Raw genomic sequence first — 21,871 nt, forward strand, 5'->3', positions numbered from 1 at the left:
CATTAAAAAAAATAAAAAAAAATAGAATATGCAGTACTAAATATAAAGATCCTTTGCTAAATTTCTCCTTGGTAATCCCAAATAAAAAGGTTTCTGGATTTAAAAAAAAAAAAAGAAAGAAAGAAATTTACAGAACCATCACCACCACCACCACACAGAGAGAGAGATCAGTATTTACATTTTGATTCTCACCAGCCACTGGAACACAAAATGGGAGTAATCAGAATCCTACACTATCAGGCTGAAGGTTTGCTTACTAGCAAAGACAGAAAAGAAAAAGAATTAAAACACATCAAGGAAGCCCTGTGAACCTGTGGCTATCCCAACTTGGCCTTCATCAAATCAAGAAAAAGACCCAGCAGGAGCTCTTCCATAACAATAAAAGAAGAAAACAACAAACAAAGCAATGTTGTCATTCCATACATTGCAGGAATATCTGGAAAGCTCAGGAGGATTTTCAACGAACACAACACACATGCACACTTTAATCCCAAGAATGCATTAAGATAGAAGCTATTCCACCCCAAGGATAGAACATGGAGACACAAACTGAACAATGTGATATATACAGTACAATGTAGTGAGACATGTGCAGATCTGTACATTGGAGAAACAAAGCAACTACTTCATAAACCCATGACACAACATAGGAGAACAAACCCATCAAGACCCAACTTGCCTCCAGAAGTTATGAATGCTCCAACACTGGTATACATGTATTGAGGCAAATGACAGACACATTAGTAACATAACTGGATATTCTATTAACTGATCCAAATTGGAGTTATTGCCAATATGAAAATTTGCTTACCCATCCATTTAAGAAATATCAGTTCTGAGTGTCCTCCAAGATGGCGTACATATATGATGGGGGGAAGGGTTTGCTTCTCCTGCCCAATGAACAGCTGATTTTGCTGCCAAAATGGCAGCCGGCTCCCTAGATCAAATGGGAGCAGCTTGGAATGACCCAAAATGACTCTCAGATGCCCATGGACATTCCTGGGAAGAGGAATCCTGGAGATTGCAAATCCTAGTAGAAGTAGTTGGAGAGTTCAGTGTCCCTCTTTCCTCTAAGCTGTTTCAAGTTTTAAGTATGCCTTGGCTTTTAATTGCACATTTTAAGTTTGTTTCTTTTTATTTTTAAAAGTTAATTGACTGGTTGAAGGCTGATTTACTCTAACCCCTTGATGTATTTTAATATCAACATTTTTTTTCTTTTCTTCACTGTTTATTTTTTTGGCTGTGAACTACTTTTGCTTTCCCTATGGAAGCTGACAGCAACTTGTTGAATAATGAAACTGGCCAGATTGGATTTACATCTATATCAGATTTCACCACAGGGTTTAACTCTTACAAAGCTTTGGTCTGGATTTTTTTTAACAAGTTTTATTAGTTTTTTAGGGGGGAAAAACAATATTCTCCAGCTTAATAAGTAGAGTAATAAAGACTAGAGTAATAAAGTTCTATAGGAGGAATTTTTTTCAGAGCCCCAGAATATCCAAAAATAAAAATAGACAGAAAAAATTAATTATTATTTTTTGTTTGTTTCCAGAACTCTTTTTCCCCAGTAAACAGATGCCGCTCTCTCAAAGTAGGGAAACAATTCCAAAAGCTTTTCACAGGGAGATAGTTAGGGTAAAGAGAGGGAAGGAAGGGTCTCACCCGGATCTTCCACGGTGGTTCTTTTTGCTTAGATGTTCTTCTGACTTTCGGCTGGTGCGGCTAAGTGATTAGCCATGTTTTTTTAAAAAAATATATTTTATTGAATACAAAGGAAAAAAAGATTTAAAAACATTGAACGTGGTGTATCATCTTTGACATACATCTTTGTCTAATCATTCCATACTTTACATATAAAAATGTATTACATATACAGCTATACATATCAAGTCCCCTATTTATATTCCTTCTATTGACTTCCTTCTTGTTTCCCTCCACTTGTAAAATTTATTCCAAATTTGGTAATATTCTGTTTCCTCCTGGTTTTTTAATTCCTTAGTCATCTTATCCAGTTCAGCGCAATGTAAGGTTTTCCTTATTAGCACATTTCTGCTAGGCTCTTCAATTGCTTTCCAATTTTGGGCAAACAAGATCCTTGCCGCTGTTATCACATGTATAATTAAATATATATCATCTTTGTTTATATTTTTTTCTAATATTCCTAATAAAAACATCTCTGGTTTATATTGAATTTTTTGACCCGTCATTTCTATTATCAATCTCCAGACCCTAAGCCAATAAACCTGTACTTCTTTACAAACCCACCAACGTGAAAGAATGTACCCTTTTCCTTTTTACACTTCCAACAAATTGCTGAGTAACCACTATACATTTTTGCAAGTCTGGCCAGTGGCAGATGCCATCTATAAAGCATCTTATAAAAATTTTCTTTATAAGATGATGCCAATGTAATTTTGTTGTTATGTTCCCAAGTTTGCTGCCATTGGTCCAGATTTATAGCGTGTCCCAAATCTATTGCCCAGGAAACCATCGTTTCTTTGACTTGTTCCTCATATAATTTATATTCTAACATGTATTTATATATATTTTTAATTTGTTTTCTCTCCAAGCCTAGTATTATTTTATCAAGCCCCGTATCTCGTCTATTAATTCCCCACTCTTTCTTGTCTTTCACATATCTTGCTTGCATCTGAAGATAAGACCACCATTCCAAAACTATTCTCTGTTGTCTCAACTCTTATCTTTGCTTTAGATGGCCTTCCTCTGACAGAATATCTTTATATGTAATGATCTTATCTTGCCTGTATAAATTGGGGTATGTAACTGCTTCTAATGGCAAGAGCCAACCTGGAACTCCTATATAGTGTTGGCTTTTAACTATGTTCCAACTTTTTATGAGTTCTTGCCGAACTTTGTGCCTCAAGAAATAATGATGGTTCCTACTTTTCCCTGTCCACAAATGAGCATGCCAACCCTGCTGGAGGTCATGTCCCTCTAGATATAAACATCTTTTATTTTCCAAAGTAATCCAATCCCTAATCCACGTCAAGGCCACTGCTCGATAGTACAGCTCCCAATCCAGAAAGCCTAATCTCCCCTCACTTTGGCATCCTGTAGAGACTTTTGTTTTATTTTTGCTTTCTTTCCTTGCCACACGAAATCTAATGTTAATTTGTTCAGCTCTTTAAAAAATTTTTTATCTAATTGGATTGGGATATTTTGAAACAAAAATATCATTTTGGGTAAAATATTCATTTTCACTGCTGAGATTCTTCCAAGAAACAAGAGGTGTAGGTTCCTCCAGCAATCTAGGCCAGATTTTATGTGCTTTACTAACTTTCCATAATTGTCCTCTTTAATTGATGAGCACCATGCAGAAATAACAATTCCCAGATATTTTAATTTAGGAACTATTTGTATACCTAATTTTTCCCCAAGATTTTCCTTTTGTGTATTAGTCATATTTTTTGCTATGACCTTTGTTTTGTTTCTATTTATTTTCAAGCCTGCTGAATCTCCATTGGCCATGTTAATGGCCGATCTTTTCTTTTCTCCGTTGGCCCTAAGGAGCTGCCTCGGACCGCAGAAGGAGCTGCCGCCCTTCCGCAGTCGACAAGAGTCCTCCTCATCGGTAGTAGCCCCTCCAGGGTGACTTTCAACCCTGTTAAGGTTCTACCGACGAAGGGAAACCGGCCGGCGAAGAGACGACTCTGTCTGAACAACCGCCCGCGCCACGATCCAAAACTGGAAGTCTGGTCTGGATTATTTTTTAATTTTTGATGGAACTTTTCCTTTTCCTCTTTTTCTTTACACCTTCACTGTGAGAAATATTTCAATGTTTCATGCAGCCATTTTGTTACAGTATATTTAACTGTTTTGTCTTTGAAAGGGATTGTTTTCATTGGTTGTGTAATACAGGAAAGGCTGCTCTATATTAAAAATACAAACAATGCATCAACTTAAAGATAAAGCCCGGTAGGTTGCTTTTGAAAAAACATGCCTTTTAATCTATAAACTCATATTGAAAACTTTGGTTAAAAGCTTGATAAAATCACCAGATTTTCAAATCAATTTATGAGGATACCCAGATGCAAACAATTGCAGCCAAACCAGAGTTACAATTGGATGGACTGGAATCTAAGTCGTTGCTGGCAGATTTGAAGAAACATCAGTTTGGCTGGAAAAGAGAAGGCCCATTGCAGAAATTTGAAGGCGATTTGGATTTTACAGACTTAGAATTGGCAGATGGGATTAGTAATGACCTAGACTCTCTTAAGGTGATGGACTTATTATAACCGATTGGAAAATAATTTGAACTGGACTTTCCTGGGAAGATGGATTGATTTTGGAAAATGGATTTATTATATTTAATCAGATAACAACTTACAAGAATTTTTGTACTTTGGTTTACAGAGAGACTGTTTCAACAATGGATGTGGTGAAGATATTTACAGCAGAGGTTTAAGATATTGGAAGGTAAGATAAAATTGTTGGGAAAACTCCCAATAAAAATCTTAAGGGAAAGTTTTATTAAAGAGAACCAAACAAAAATATTTAATTCTGGATGGATCAGAGATAAGATTGTGGTGATTTGTGGGAGATAAGAAGCCATTTTAGTTTTTCAACGAGTTAAATAGAATAACAGATTTGTAACAGAGGGTTTTGAAATTTAGCTTTGCTGTGGATTTACCTATTAACAATTTTGTTTTTAATTATACTAGATAGACGACAGCCTAAGGCAGTGATGGTGAACCTTTTAGAGACCGAGTGTCCAAAAACTGGCCCTGCCCCTGCTCCACCCCCACTCTTCCCCCCCGCTCTGCCTCCCCATCCCCTGCCCCGACTGCCCACAGGACCACTCACTGACTACAGGGCCCTCCGCAGATCACCCAGGCAGCCCAGCAGTGCTATGGCGGCCACACCCTCTGCCCGTGCCCTGCAGCATCAACTGCATGATGGGGTGTGAGGGCAGAGTCTTGTCTATGCTGCCTGGCTGCCATGTCCTTGGCTGCGCTGCTCCCTGTGGTCCACACTTGAGGACGAGTCTCCTTCAGGGGGGCTGCTGGAGAGGAGGGAGTTGCGGGGGGAGGCAAAGCTGCGGCAATGGCACGTGTGCCCACAGAGAGGGCTCTGAGTGCCACCTCTGGCACCCGTGTCATAGGTTCGCCACCACTGGCCTGAGGTGATTGTAAATAGATGTACAAGTTTATAGATTGTGGACTGCTTCACAAGGGGGAGAAACTAACATTGTTGCAATATATTTATCAGTAATCAACTGGGGGGGTAATGTATGTATGTATGTATGTATGTATGTATATCTTATCTGTTGGGTGAGGCACCCGGTCTACCAAATATAAATCAGTCTGTTCTGCGTTTCGCTCCAATCTAGGAGCATGTTTTGCAGGCAGACCTCACATACTGTGAACACTATAAATTCAAAATTTTGTGGCTGACAAAGAGTTAGTGGGAGACTAGTATAGCTATTTCAGGCTCATTTGCCCTCATCAGCTAGTCACACCCTTCAGGGATTCGAACCTGGGCAGCTTGCATGTTAGGCAGCTGTATTACCCTTTTGAGCCACAGGTTCCCCCTTACTCCCGTCAGCAGAAACCAGGGAGGATATATATCTTATCTGTTGGGTGAGGCACCCGGTCTACCAAATATAAATCAGTCTGTTCTGCGTTTTGAATATGTATGTATGTATGTATGTATGTATGTATGTATGTATGTATTATATTTCTATTTACACTTATTAATCTTTGTAGACTATCATCATTTATATTAACACATTTCATTGTACTCTTTCAAATTCTTTAACCTTAAAGAGGAAATGTTTTTAATATCCATTTTGAAACTCTAAATTCTAATGTCAATAATTTCTAATACATTTTTAATTTTTTTTAACATGCATACTTTTAAATTCACTTTCAATAATATTTTATTAACTTTATGAATTACTGAAGCATTATAAGAAAAAGGAAAAAAAATCAAACCCAGTTTATAAACATAAAACCATACACTGAAACTTACTTTCGATTATATAAATAGACTGATATCCATCCTAACTCCAATTAATTATTGTAAGCCATCTAGAGTTACCCTGTGGTAAGACAGGAAATCAATAAATTTAATAAATAAATAAACTCATTAAGTTTAAATCACTCCCTCCAGCTTGTCCTCATAGAATAAAATCTTTTTATCTCTGGAATGCCTACCAAGTAAATATAAACATCTTTTTTTCCTCAGGAGATTCTCAATCTTGTTAGTATCCATAAAGAAAATGTCCCAAATTTGTTTTCTTGAGGATTGTAAATTTATTGGGAACTCTTCTTGCCATTGCGCTGGATAGCTTGTATTTAAAATATCATCATAATAGGCATTATTCAAAATTATTGAAACTGAAAGTATGTATGTCAAAAGGAAGTTTTAAAAGATGCATTGGAATTGATTTTAGTTATAAAGATGAATTTTTAAAGAAATGTTTAGAGTTTTAAAATTTATATAAAAGAGTTTTCCTTTAAGATTAAAAAATTTGAAAGAGTATACTAATTTTGTTAATACACATGATGATATTTTAGAAAGATTAATAACTATATATAAAAATGTAAAAAAGGGGAAATATATTTGATTAAGATGGTGATGTTTTAAACAAAGACACTTTATTTCGTCTTGCTTCTACTGGGATTGTCAGAATTCAGTTATATTTCATTTCTATCTATCTTCTCTGATAGAACACCAATTTTACTCTCTCCTGGATCCTGTCATACTACTAAGGGGAAGGGGGTATGCATGGGGGTATGTCATGCTATTAAGGGAGGGATATGCATTTCTTTCACTTCCTCTATTCACTACAAAATAACCTTTTGTTGATTCGCTTCGGATCTGCTAACCATAACAATGTAGCCATTTGCCTTTCATCCTATGCCCCTCTGAACTTCTCCTCCTTACTGGCCAGCGAGAGAAAGGGGGGGAAGATGCAGCATCTGGGATCTGTGTGAGGAGATGTTGAATGATCGTGCCAATGGAGCCGGATCGATGTTATCTCTCCTGGAGTTAACCCCTAGAAATCTGCCGGTTTGAATCACCCGGAAGAACTGTGGGGTGGGGGGCTGCTTAGGGACAATTTAAAACATTACATTGTAAGGGAATCCCTCAGATCCTGTCTATCATGCCTGCTATCAGTTTCTTTTAATAAAAGTTCCTGTTGGAAGAGTTCTGCTTTCTTAAGATGTGGATTGAAGTGGATCCTTACATTAGACAAGATCTGCAGTAATAGTCAACTTGGAAGGGAGAACCTTGCCGGAGGACTTTGCAAAAAATACAATGTCAGACGATGAGGCAGGGAAGGGAGAAACCCCCACGGAGAGGGAGCCTTTCCCCCGACCGAAAACCTGCCAGCTGTCGGGATCTGAAATGTCATACTCCTCAGGAGAAGAGGTGGTGGAGATGTGTAACCACAAATCTCGGTGGTCAATGGGCGTTGGAAAGAAAGGCGAGTGGGAAAAGAGATCAAGAAAGGTGACCCTGAGATGGGGGGCCAACCAACCAGAATGGAAGCAGGAGATAGAGAAATCCCCACACGTGAGTGAAGAGGAAGGAAGTTGGGCACAGCACGCGAACTGGATCCTAGAGAAAGCTATTGACCTGATGAAAAGAAACCTCAGTTCCCTAGGGAAGGAGAATTCTGAGCCCTGAGGCCGCACCAGCATCTGGAGCTGCAGCTGGAGGGACACTGAGGGGGAATTGGAACCTGCAGTCCCAGGGACGTCCGCTGATCCAGTAGCGACCACTTCAGCAGCCCCCACTCCCCACCAACCTGCAGATGGTGATCCAGAAGGAAGATAATACCAACGGCGCAGCCACCGATCCATTCAAAGACTCCCGCTGCTGGACGCAAAATTCAAGGGGGAGCCGACACGCTTGGGGTTTTTCCTAACCTAAGTCCTCAGCTAGATGGAGGAATATGGGCAGCACATCTCTAGTGACAAAGCCCGTATCCGGATTGTGCAATCCGCCCTGGACGGACCAGCCGCAGATTGGGTGGTGAATTTGCATGATTCTGATGCCCTAGAGCTCAACGACTTCAACCGTTTCATGTCCTCTCTGAGAAGGCGATTTGAGGACCCCCCTGGCTGATCACAAAGCCCGCAAAAGAATCAAAATGGTGAGGCAAGGCAGATGCCCGGTAGCCAAATATACGCAAGAATTCCAGGCCATTGCCAGCAAGCTGAACTGGCTGGAAGACATCCTCCTTAACCATTTCAAAGATGGCCTAAATTATGACCTGTATGACGCTTGCCTGCCCCAGGGGGACCCACACCAACTTGATGAGTGGTACGTCCTGGCAGAGGAAGCAGAGATCGACCTATTGAAGAGGCACCGCCAAGGAAAACCATGGGGCCGCTTGCCACCTGAGCCAACATGCGAGCCAGCAAAGCCACCGGCTATGGCCAAGAAGCCAACAGGCTGTTTCAAATGCAGGAGAGAGGGGCATCAGGCTGTAGAATGCTGCTCAAAAGACCCCCAGCACAACCCAGACAGATCACCGCCCAGTAAATCCAGGAAGTCCCCAGCTAAGCCAAAAGAACCTGCCATGAGAGCGATAGAGGCTGTAGAATCCCCAACCTTTTCCCAATGTGGGGAAGGAACTCCAGCCTACACCGCAGGGCCAGTGGACGCCTCAGACAACAGCTCGGAGGGCGAACCCCTGGTAAATGGACACATCGCACCCATCCTCAAGACAGTGACTATATTAATTCCCTCCATGCCCGAAGCTGTCAAGGTGAAAGCCTTAATAGACTCTGGCTGCACCCACTACCTCATTAGCCCGACACTAGTGGGGAATCTGGGCATTCCGGTGAGGAGGCTGGAACAACCAATCTCATTTGGCCAGTTAGATGGGTCCATAGCAGGGGGGTGCCAGCTACCTAGCCACGTTACCAGTCCACCTATCCCTGGGAAACCATGAGGAAGACATAACGTTCGTAGTGATCCCAGGCATTGAATGCCCAATGATCCTAGGGCTGGAATGGTTAAAAAAATGGAACCCCTGGGTAAATTGGAGGATGACAGAAATCAATTTCCTGAAGGGGGACTCTACAGACTTAAAACCCCAAGTGGATCTACCAAAATTAAGAACGGAAAAAGCATCCATGGGGGAAGAAAAAAGCATATCATGGGACAACTCAATACCTAGTAGCATGGAAACACCTCCCCTTCTCACAAAACGAGTGGGTCCATAAACATCATGTCAGAGCCCCGAAGCTATTAAAGAAGTTTCATACAGAGTATCCTAACAAGCCAGACTAACTTTTATACCTGTTTTGTTTTCTTTACAGGTGGATCTCTCTTATTTTTAAGGGGGGCAGGATGTCAGAATCCAGTTATATTTGATTTCTATGTCAAGACTGCTAACATTGGATGTTCTTGCTTGCCATATATGAAGAAGCAAACATGTTTTATTTAGCCTGCATATCACTTCTAGAGTTAAAGCAGACATACTGGCCAAGCAGATGGGAAAGTATGCTAGTTAACCATAACAATATTTCAGTACAACATTGCCAAGGTCAGCTGTAACAGGAGTAGTACGGGAGGGACAGTTCACACTTCAAACTAATTGGAGAACGTGATTGATGACTGTAAAATGAAGGAGTGAGTTATGCTTTGTTACGGGTGATTGGGGGTAGGAGGATTCAGTTTTTGGCTTCATTATGTATGTGCCGAAGCCATGTAGCAATAAAAGGATTCTTTAAGGTAAATAAAGCCTCAAAGTTCTTTGAAAAGCTGCTTCTTTTCGGAACCATGACATCAAGCCAAAAACCACAAACTTTTAAAACCATTTAGGGGTCCCTTACCCATCTCGCCATGGAAGAGGAAGAAATGCCTGAGGTCAGCAGCCCCCCAGCCACAGCTTCCCCAGGTGGGGGAGCGACAGCAGCAGCAGCTTCCCCAGGCAGGGGAACGACAGCTAGCCAGTCAGTGGAGAAGAAATTCTTGCAGATTCTCCCAGCTGGGAGAGCTGATTTGGTCATCAGACTGGGATAAGCCAAGTGGAGGCTCTGGAGGCTTTCATACAGCCCTGCCAGCAGATAAGCGTGAGTTACGACAAAGGGATTCTTACATATCGCATCCCCCCCACCAGTGGAGAGTTGCCTGGCTGTCTGTCACTGAAAACTCGGGTGAGTGGAAATACCCACCTGCAGCTCGCAGTGGGTCATTAGAATACCTGGCAGAAAGATTTGAAGAATTAGAAGTGTGGAGCGAAGAGCAGCTCCCATTGAGAGAGGCCCGCAGCCCCTCCCTCGTAGATCAAACAGTCTTTCAGACCCTTGGGTCCCCTGCCAGGGCCTCCAGCCCCACAGAGAGAGGAAACCCCAGCCTGGGCCCCCTACAGCAAGGTAAAATTGGGCAACCCCCACAGATGAGTGATCAGCCATCTCTGAGCTTACATCAACTAATAGAGGCCTTGCAGCAGCTTGGGGTGGTGCAAAAGCCAGGAGAGCAACAGCTGGTGGGCTTGCAGATGAGGGAGGCCCAGCAACAACCCCCACTTTTCCAGCAGCCATTGAGGGGCCTACAGCAGCAGAGGGCATCACCACCCCCTGCAGTCCAACAGCAGAGAAGACCACTACAACCCCCACTTGCACAGCCACCATTGAGAGGCCTACAGCAGCAGGGGGCACCATCAGCCCCCACTGGCCAGCAGCAGAGAAGACAGCAGCAACCTCCGCCCAGACAGCAACCTGGGAAAGACCTCCAATGACTCGAGAGGCCAGTACTACCGGTATGGCAACAACAGCCAGGGTGGGGCCAACTGCAACTGGGGACACCACGTCAACAGCAGAGAGCTCAGCAGCCATTGGATCAGCAGGCAGGATGGGGCCAACAGCAACTGGGAGGGCCACAAGCATGGAGACAAGTCCAGCAGCCGTGGAACCAGCAGCCAGGGTGGGGCCAGCAGCAACAGCCCCAGTGGGGGCTGCAACAGCCTGTGTTTGCACCACCCTTCAAAGCAACCTTCGATGGGGACCCAGGGAAGCTGATTTTTTTTCTCAACCAAGTGCGTTCTCACTTGAATCGCTGGGCCTACCACTATCCGGACCCAGGTGCCATGGTCGACGTTATTGCATCCAACTTAGAGGGAGAAGCAGCTGAATGGCTGAATAATTTATATAGTGAGCAAGCCCCCGAACTGGAAGATCCCCACTTTTTTCTCCTAGGTCTGAGAGAACGATTTGAGGACCCATCCACTGGCCTCAAAGCAGCAGGACAGATCCACAAAATAAAACAAGCTGGCAGGCCTGCCCTGGAGTACGTGCAAGAGTTCCGCAAGATAGCAGGTCGAATAGAGGGGTGGCCTGAGCAGTCCCTAATCCATCACCTCATCGAGGGATTAGATGATCACCTCTCTCAGGCCTGCATCTATCGAGAAGTACCTGATCGGCTACAGGAGTGGTACCAGACAGCGATGAAGCTAGACGTTAAGCTCTCTCGCTATAAGAAGCCTCCCTCTCCTGAAATTGAACCGAAACCAGAATGACCCAGATGACAACCAACCCCCTGGAGACCCCCCAACAACTACGTCTACTGAAAGACCCAGACCACCTGCAGGGCCGCCACTTGTGTGCTTCCTATGCGGACAACAGGGACATCGAGCAGCGAACTGCCCAGTTCCCTACCCCCAACGGCAGAGCAGACCGAGACCCGCAGCAAAGAAGAAATCTGATCAGCAGCCACTGAGAGGAAAATCCAATTGGATCAAACAAGAACTGGCTGCCCAAGTCGCATCCCCTACACAGGAGGACGCCGAAACTAAGGCTGGATCCTTCCCCGCTCTACCCTCTCTCGACAGCAATGATGAAGGGAAGAACGACCCAATGGTGAGTCGACAAATCCCGCCTTTTTCGCTAGCCGCCAAACTTATAATCGGGGATACAAATGAACTTAAATGTGCTAATAGATTCTGGATGCACCCGATGTATTATTAGCTTACCCTTTGCCATGAAATTGGGCATACAAGCAAAATTGCTCTCCGAACCCATGAGATTTGAGCAAGCCGATGGCTCCCTCATGGGAGGGACTCTTGTCACACAAGTAACTGAGCCCTTACGCCTAGAAATAGGTGTGCACTGGGAGTTTATTCGCTTCCTAGTGGCTCCAAAAATGACTGAGACTGTGATCCTAGGGCTAGCCTGGTTAGACAAATGGAAGCGGTTTATCTGGTGGGAGAAAGGAATGAGAACTGTGAGACTACCTATAGGGCCTAATCCCCCCATTGATTCAACAGATGTTGCAGGGCACCTTAGGTCACCCAATGAACGAGCGCACATGGTTGCCTCACTGCCACCAGATGAACCACTCATTCCCAATGACTACTGGGACCTGGCAGAGGCATTCAGTGAAAAGGAATGTGATGCCCTGCCCCTCACAGACCCAATGACTGCTCCATCGAACTAGTGCCAGGAGCCAAACTTCCACGACCGAGAATGTATGCTATGTCCCCCCTCAAAATGGAGGAGATGCAGTGATACGTGAGCAAAAACCTAGCGAGGGGGTTCATTGAACGGGCCAAATCCACTGTGGGAGCCCCCGTGTTATTCAAAGAAAAAAAAAGATGGGTCTCTTCGTCTCTGCGTAGACTATAAGGGCCTCAATGCTGTAAGTGTGGAAGACAAATACCCCTCTTAAAGGACTTATTAACCCATCTGGCTAAGGGGAGTGTCTTCACTAAATTAGACCTGAGAGAGGCATATTACCGGGTGAGGATAAAGGAGGGAGACAAGTGGAAAACTGCCTTCAACTGTCCTATGGGGAGCTATTAGTTCAAAGTCATGCCATTTGGCCTACAGGGGGCCTCAGCCGTATTTATGCAGTTGATTAATGAGGTTCTACATGATCACTTCATGTAGAAAACAAAGGGGTTTTAGTATATCTTGATGATATCCTGATATACAGCACGAATATGACTGATCATATAAAGCTGGTGAGAGAAGTATTAAAGAAACTAATGAATGCCAAGCTTTATGCCAAATTGTCAAAATGTGAATTTCACCAGACCCGATTAGACTATCTTGGCTACAGAATTTCCAACGAAGGTATTGAAATGGATTCAGCCAAGGTGAAAGCTATAATCGAATGGCAGCCCCTAAAGACTCGCAAACAACTCCAGAGCTTTCTGGGATTTGCCAACTTTTATCGTCAATTCATCCCCTCTTTTGCTGAGATTGCCCTATCCTTTACAGAACTACTCAAAACAGGCAAAGGAGGAGGGAAGCCACGGCCGGGCCAACCACTAGCATGGACAATGGGCTGTCAAACAGCTTTTGAGAATTTAAAGAGACTGTTTGCTGCTGAACCGGTCCTAAAGCACCCCTGCCCAGGGGAACCCTTTGTGATTCAAGCCGACGCCAGCGATGTGGCAGTTGGAGCTGTGTTACTGCAAAAGAACAAAAGTGGGGTCCTGCAACCCTGCGCCTACACCTCTAAGAAATTTACTGACAGCGAGCGGAGATGGGCAATCTGGGAGAAAGAGGCCTTCGTGATTAGATGGGCGCTATTAAACTGATGACACTATCTAGAAGGGAGCAATGTGCCATTTGAGGTATGGACAGATCACAAAAATCTAGAAACACTGAGAACTCCCCGTAAATTGTCCCCAAAACAAGTGCGATGGGCACAGTACTTTAACCGCTTCAACTTCATACCAGGAGGAACATACCAGGAGGAAAAAACTTCCTAGCTGATGCGCTATTCAGGCTACCCCAATACAAAAGCGAACGGGAAGAGATTAACGAGGTTATTATCCCCAATCCACAAACTGCTAATCAACTTACACCTCGCAGGGTCCCCAATCCTGATGACCCCGGAGTAAAGAAAATAAAAAGAGAGCTCCTCACCGATCAATGGTTCAAAGATAATCACACCTCTATAACGTGCAGGGATGGCTTGGCTTACAAAGGGGGGAAATTATATTTGCCAGAAGCCCTCCGTCTTAATGCTCTCAAACACAGCCATGATATAAAACAGGCTGGACACTTTGGATATTTGAAAACCCTACACCTCACCCGCCGGCAATTTTGGTGGCCGGGGCTGAAAAAGGATGTGGAAAACTATGTAAAACGTTGTACTGTATGTGCCACAATGAAAAGAATTCCAGGGAAAACCCCTGGGTTACTGCAACCCGTGGCAGACCCTTCTCAACCATGGGAAGAAATAGCTATGGACTTTATAGTAGACCTACCTGAAAGTAGAGGAAATACTGTCATCTGGACTGTAATAGACTTGTTTTCGAAGCAGGCTCATTTCATCGCCTGCAAAGGACTCCCATCTGGCCAATGATTGACCAAATTGTTCCTGAAGCACATCTACCGGCTGCATGGCGCCCCTAAGCAAATAATTTCGGACAGGGGGGTGCAGTTCACAGCGAAGTTTTCTTAAATTAATTGGATCATCTCAACGATTATCCTCTGCTTTTCATCCTGCCACCAATGTGGCTGCAGAATCTGCTAACAAAATGGTGGAGCAATATCTTTGATGCTACATTTCTTACCAACAGACGAACTGGACTGATCTCCTCCCTTTTGCGGAGGTGGCGTACAATAATTCTGTGCACAGCAGCACCGGCTACGCACCTTTCAGAGTGGCCACAGGAAAAGAGTTCAGCCCAATACCTCAGGTGCCCTCCGCTTCCCAGACACTTGACCAGTGGGTGAGAGGGTGGGAAGAAGTTTGGAGAAACACAAAAACTGCTTTAAAAAAGACTTTTGAAACCTATAAAAAGCAGACTGATAGGAAGAGGGCTCCCCAAAGAACATTCCAAGTTGGGGAAAAGGTTTATTTGTAAACTAAGTATTTACACCTCAAATTGCCCAGCAAGAAATTGGGACCAAAATTCTTGGAACCTTTCCCCATAGTAAGGATCATCAACCCGGTCACAGTAGAACTAAAACTCCCTAGACTTTTAGGGAAAATTTACCCAGTTTTCCATTGTAGCTTGTTGAAACGTTATCGGGGCTCCACTTTAAGACCTCCTCCGAAGAAGGCATCTGGGCCCCTCATAGTTGCGGGACAGACCCACTATGAAGTAAAACATATTCTTGACTCTAGAATTTTTAATGGGAAATTGCAGTACCTAGTACAATGGAAGGGATACCCGTTATCTGAAGCCACCTGGGTGAAATCCAGTGAAGTAAAAGCTGACAGATTGGTCAAAAGGTTTCATGTGAAACACCCCAACAAACCCAAAAATAACCCTTAACCTATGCTTTTGTTTACATTCCAGGATCTGTCCTTTTTGTAAGGGGGACCGGATGTCAAGACTGCTAACATCGGATGTTCTTGCTTGCCATATATGAAGAAGCAAACATGTTTTATTTAGCCTGTATATCACTTCTAGAGTTAAAGCAGACAATACTAGCCTAGCGGATGGGAAAGTATGCAAGTTAACCATAACAATATTTCAATACAGCATTGCCAAGGTCAGCTGTAACAGAAGGAGTACGGGAGGGACAATTCACACTTCAAACTAATTGGAGAATGTGATTGATGACTGTAAAATGAAGGCGTGAGTTATGCTTTGTTACGGGTGATTGGGGGTGGGAGGATTCAATTTTTGGCTTCATTATGTACGTACCGAAGCTATGTAGCAATAAAAGGATTCTTTAAGGTAAATAAAGCCTCAAAGTTCTTTGAAAAGCTGCTTCTTTTCGGAACCATGACATCCTACCTATCTTCTCTGATATAAAACCAATTTTACTCTCTCCTGGATTCTTTCATACTACTAAGGGGAGGGGGGTATGCATGGGGTTTTTATTACTTTCACTTCCTCTATTCATTACAAAGTAACCTTTTGTTGATTCGCTTCGGATCTGCTAACCATAACAATGTAGCCATTTGCCTTTCATCCTATGCCCCTCTGAACTCCTCCTTACCGGCCAGCGAGAGAAAGGTGGGGGGAAGATGCAGCATCTGGGATCTGTGTGAGGAGATGTTGAATGATCGTGCCAATGGAGCCGGATCGATGTTATATCTCCTGGAGTTAACCCCTAGAAATCTGCCGGTTTGAATTGCCCGGAAGAACTGCGGGGTGGGGGGCTGTTTAGGGACAATTTAAAACATTACATTGTAAGGGAATCCCTCAGATCCTGTCTATCATGCCCGCTATCAGTTTCTTTTAATAAAAGTTCCTGTTGGAAGAGACCGTTTCCAAGAGTTCTGCTTTCTTAAGATGTGGATTGAAGTGGGTCCTTACAGGGATATTGCTTCTGCTTTTTATGCTTGAAATAAAAAATAATAATAAGTAGTGTAATTATAGAATTGGCTTGTAATAATTGTTGTTGTTAGTTGTGAAGTCTTGTCTGACCCATCGCAACCCCATGGACAACGTTCCTCCAGGCCTTCCTGTCCTCTACCATCTTCTGGAGTCCATTTAAGCTCACGCCTACTGCTTCAGTGACTCCATCCAGCCACCTCATTCTCTGTTTTCCCCTTCTTCTATTGCCCTCAATCTTTCCCAGCATTATGCTCTTCTCCAGTGAGTCCTTCCTTCTCATTAGGTGGCTAAAGTACTTTAGTTTCAATTTCAGGATCTGGCCTTCTAAAGAGCAGTCAGGGTTGATCTCCTCTAGGACTGACTGGTTTGATCAACTTTTGGTCTAGGGGACTCGCAGGAGTCTTCTCCAGCACCATAGTTCAAAGGTCTCAATTCTTTTGCGCTCAGCCTTTCTTATGGTCCAACTTTTACAGCCATACACTGCAACTGGGAAAACCATGGTCTTGACTATACGTACTTTTGTTGGCAGGGTGATGCTCTGCTTTTTAGTATGTTGTCTAGATTTGCCATAGCTTTATAAAAAGTTGAGGTCATAATTGTATTTGTATTTTACTATGTTGGAAAGAATCTGAAGCGAACTTTTTTTTCCTCTTCTCTATTTTTCTTATCCCACACTTCCTACCCCCTTTTTAATATTTATCTTTGTGTTTTATGCTACCATAAGCTTTAATAAAACTTTCAGAAAATGCAATCACCAATTAATGAGGGAGAATTCAGTTTTATGAATCTGGAGCTATATCATCAAGCTATATTGTCAAGTATGAAATATGGGAAGGCAACATTTGATGTTTATTTTCTCATTTGGGCTACTTTGGAATATAAATAAAAAAAACCTGTTTAATACAAACAAGTTTATAAGTAAAAGAGTTACCAAGTAACTCTTGAGTAAACATTATTAGGATCTAAATACAAAGGAACTTTAGTATCTCTGGAAACAATTATATCAGAAAGCTTTAAAAATGGAAAAATATACTTGACTTGATTACACTTGTTATTTATGAGCAAATTGCCTATCAGCATAGACTTTGTATGGATAAATATAATGAAATATAGGATTCATTTATAGAAAGTCCAGTAGGTTAAAAAATGACAGTTATATAATTATATTAGAAATGTGTATGTGTACATATAATATTTATGCATAATTTCCCACTATATACAGAATTATGACTGTTTACTGTAACAACATATACTTTATATTTTGTTTATTTTTCTGTTGCATTTTTTCACTCATTTTAAAGCAGCTGTTATGTGCTTTTACTGTGTATATATATATGCATTTTTCTCCTTTTTTGTTATTATCGGCTGGCCACAATAATTTTACAGCAAGCTAGGCATTATAAAATATGATACCATGGATTGATACTGAGTTTAATACCAAATATGTAATTGTAGCTCTTGATAAAGTTCAGCACCACTTAGAAAGGATCTCTAGTTTTAGATTCTGAGAGATAGTCTAAGGTATTAGATTAACAATGAGCACTAGAGTGACTTGCTTTTCTTTGTGAATCCACTATGTAGCTAAGAATGCATTCTAGAACACACATCAAACCCTGCTGCAGTTGCTTATAAAGGGAAAATGTGCTGGAATAAAGAAAACTGTGTTTCTTTAAGGAATGTTGTCTACCATTATGAATTTTCTAATTATTGATATTCAATAGGTTTCTGCTTTATAGATTAATAAAGAACACAGATTAATAATTACCACATTAAGGGATCCAGAATCCAGATGAATAACTGTTACAATCATTACAGTATAACAAGGCAATCTTTACAGGATACAGTATTTTATTATTTATCTCATCTAAGTAATCTGTATCTGCAAGTAGAAATGTCTATGAGAAACCCTACCATATCTCTTCTATTACTTACCTTTTATCATAAATAACAGTCCTCAGTGCGTTGGACAAGTCCTTTGATGTCATTTTAACTGCATCCAGCTTTACTCCTGCTCCTCGAGACTCTATCCGCACTGCATTGTCTGCTTGATCTCCAAAAAGCGGTATTAATACCATTGGTACTCCATGACAAATCCCCTCATAGATCCCATGGGAGCCCGCATGTGTGATAAAAGCTCTGGTTTTTGGATGAGCTGTTCAAGAAGATTAAGTGGAAAAAGACAAGCATGCTTATTCTAGGTACGGTAATTATATATGGTGAATTTGCATTGTTATAAATGGAGCCGCATAAATCAAAGGGTAATTATTAAACTATTAATATGTGATTAACAATTATTCAAGAATTATGAGAGGAAACTTCTTTCCTCTTCATAATCCCCAACATTGGATATTGTGGTACAGCTATAGACTGTCACCTCATATAGGTGTGTCCTTTGTCTGGGTGGGATATTTCCAGAGCAGAATATAAAGGCCCTCTGTTTAGCACTATCTCCCTGCTTGTTTATTTCAGATCTCAATTCTCCTCAATCTCTATTTCTTGTATTATGGTATAAAAGGAATAACCCAGGCTGTTTTTGTGTAATTAATTTAGGGATATATGAATGAACAAAAGAATTTTAACCCTTGGAACTTCTTCAAAAAATCTAGTATAGAATATCCAAATCTATGCATTTTTAAATGAATTTTTAATAAGCACAAAAAATAAAAGAAAAAATTAATGAAATGCCAAACTTCTTAAACTACAGAAACCACCTACCCATTCATCCATTATTTTTCCCTGAAAAGGCATTGAGAAAAAATACTAATTATTTTACCTAGGAACAGGCATTTTTACACTTAGGTGGAAGGTGAGCTCCACAAATCATCTGAGGAAAGCAGTGTTCATAGGAAAAATGGGTCATTTGATCAGTTTTTACTCTATGTGTATTTCCTTGCAGAAGCAACATGATAAAACAGCCAGATTAGGTCTGATTCAATGCTTTACCTAGGTTTTAAAGGATAATATTGGTACAATGTTCCATGAGGAATGATTTCGCTTCCCCCCCCCAAAAAAAGATTTTGGGAATAGGTCCATCCAAGTTTGCATTACTTCATAGTATTTGATATTAGTTGATGTTGGGTAATACATATAAAGCTACTCATATTTAGCACCATAACAGACTGGAAGCAGAATCAAAACTGAATTAAAAACAAGCCCCCTTAATTTCCGACCCAAACATACCAAGTAGATCGTTCTGTGGAAGCCAATTAAACAGCTTTGTATTATTGGCAAGATTGATTGGAGCTTCACCGGTATATCTCCACAACACCTTCATAAATTTAAATATACAGCAAATGATGAAAATATATATTTATTGATAATTCATATTTGTATAAATCTATATGCTTGTCAACTGAAGTCATTATGAGTGTTTCAGTTGACAACGTCTATTAAAATGGTACTTGTTTTATCAGGAATGTCATTCTTGTAGATTAAAATATTAATAAATTAGCTAGTTCAGATTTATACAAATATTAACTAGCTAATTTATTAACATTTTAATCTACAAGAAAGACACGCCTGATAAGACAAGTACCATTTTAATAGATGTTGTCAACTGAAACACTCATAATGACTTCAGTTGACAAGCATACATTTAGAACTGCAGAATGTATATAAGGGGTTTTATACGAATCCAATCTACCCTGTACTTCAGGCTTGTGTCAACTCTACAACAACCTGGCCGTAGCCATCTTGCTCATTCTAGGTTGCCACATGAATGGGGGGGTGTGTGCAGAGGATTTTTGCTAGTCTAAACAATTCTGTGTCCCATGGGAACCAAGTTCATTCTTTCAGTTATGTTAGGAAAGCCTGCCAAACTATTCTATTGGGAAATGTAGCTGATTGCACAGCACTGGGGTGGGAAGTTTGACTTTGTAATAGTGTAATTCTTTGGAGGGAATTTTAGACTTGGTTTCATTTTTGATCATACCAATATTTTATATCCAATAAACATGTTCTTTGAGGAAGTCTCTAGCCTCAGAGTTCTGATTTATTTGGCTCTATCTTTTGGAACTTTGACAGCTTGCATGACTCTTTTAGAGGAAAGAGCCACAGTGAAAAATTAAAAACCCCTGTAGACAAGAAAGAAATATTGGAAATGTCAAACAGATGTTCCATTGCTTGTAGAGTGGCGGAAGCACTTCCCTTAAAGTTACAACTTTTAAAAAAATGTTGGGCAGCACCTTCTAAGGAATAAATGGTGAATTGAAGATGGCTCTGCCAAAACAGAGCTGATAACCACAGCAGAATGAAGAGTCAATGAATACTGACTCTTTATAATTGCTCTCTGGACAATGAGAGAATTTGAAATTTCTTACAATTGCTCCAGACAATTGCTCCTTGCAAGGAGACCACAAGAAAGCAATCTCTGGCAGGTTTAGAATTCCAGGAAATGAAGTATTGCCTATCTTAGTCAAACTATGGTCAGTGCCATAGAAAGGACACTAGGTTTCTTTTCTAATCGCTTTCAGAAATTGGTTGTTAATTGCTTTTCAGCTATTAAGAACCTTTGGATTAACAAGTTATAGCACCTGGCGAATTTCCTTCAATTTCTATTTAAGAAGTTTTAAATAAAACTTCAAGAACTTAATGTTTTTTTAATAAACAGCAGAAGGATTATTAGAATTTTGACTTTGGAAAATTACAAATGGACTTGAAATGGATTTGAAATAGGGTTTTGAAATCAATTATAAGAATACTTCCTGTGGCAAAAAGTTTTTGAATTCTTTCTAAAAAAAATCATGAATAGCATGTGACTTTGAAGGTTGGACACTATAGGGGAACTAAAGATTACAATTAAAAGACAAGAACACTTACATTTTGCTTACTAATACAGAATGAAATGAAATATTTTAACTTTGGGCATACTGAAAGATATTTGGAATAATGGACCCAGACATTAATTTTGAGAATGTCAGCTCTATAGATAGACTGTGTTTGATGTTATGGGAGAGGAGCAAGTTTTGCCAGCAAGACGAAGACTGATCTGAAAGTGGATTTAAAAATAATAGGTTACAAGAATGATGTGGAAAAAATGCTATGCTGGACAAAGAAAAGAAACCAGCTGATGCTTTATAAATGAAAAGGGATAAACAAAGAACAAATCAAGAGAATGATCAGAATAATTTTCCTACATTGGATTTACAAAAGAAGCTTGTTAAAGCTTTGAGGAATTCTTTGAGAAGGTATAAAGAAAATATGAAAAGAAATCAAGTTTTAGAACATTATTTGAAGAGGACTAAATAATAAGATTGTTAAAAGTAAAAAGAAGGCATATGAAGTTTATTTGATCAATGTTAAAAAAAAATGCATTATCTCTGGTAACCCTTAATGGACTTTTGCTGATCAAGACTGAAATGACAAGGCACTGTTTGTAAGTGACAAATAGGACATGGAAAGAAGAGACGGTTGTATTTTAAACATGATAACTTAATTTACACTTTTTGTGATGAAGGGCGAAATAATGTCTGTCAAGAAATTTCTGCCCATTAATATTCATCCTGATTTTCTTTTCCTTTAATTTCATCCCATTATCCTTGTTTCTCATTTGGTTTAACAGAGGATATATATATATATATATATATATATATATATATATATATATATATATATATATATATATATATATATATATATATA

General features: G+C 40.8%; 1 protein-coding gene across 1 annotated transcript in view; it reads right to left on the reverse strand.

The window, feature by feature from the left end:
• The window catches only part of UGT1A1 (UDP glucuronosyltransferase family 1 member A1), a 50,341-nt gene that overhangs the window by 26,723 nt on the left and 1,747 nt on the right, over positions 1 to 21,871 (reverse strand). The window contains exons 2-3 of the mRNA XM_015823239.2: positions 19,412 to 19,499; positions 18,164 to 18,383 (exon numbers count right to left, since the gene is read on the reverse strand). Of these exons, the coding sequence (XP_015678725.2) occupies positions 18,164 to 18,383; positions 19,412 to 19,499 (308 nt within the window). The remainder of the gene's footprint in view (positions 1 to 18,163; positions 18,384 to 19,411; positions 19,500 to 21,871) is intronic.

The sequence above is a fragment of the Protobothrops mucrosquamatus genome, unplaced genomic scaffold (genome assembly GCF_001527695.2).
Source record: "Protobothrops mucrosquamatus isolate PMUCROS unplaced genomic scaffold, P.Mucros_1.0 scaffold1805, whole genome shotgun sequence".
Lineage (NCBI taxonomy): Eukaryota > Metazoa > Chordata > Lepidosauria > Squamata > Viperidae > Protobothrops > Protobothrops mucrosquamatus.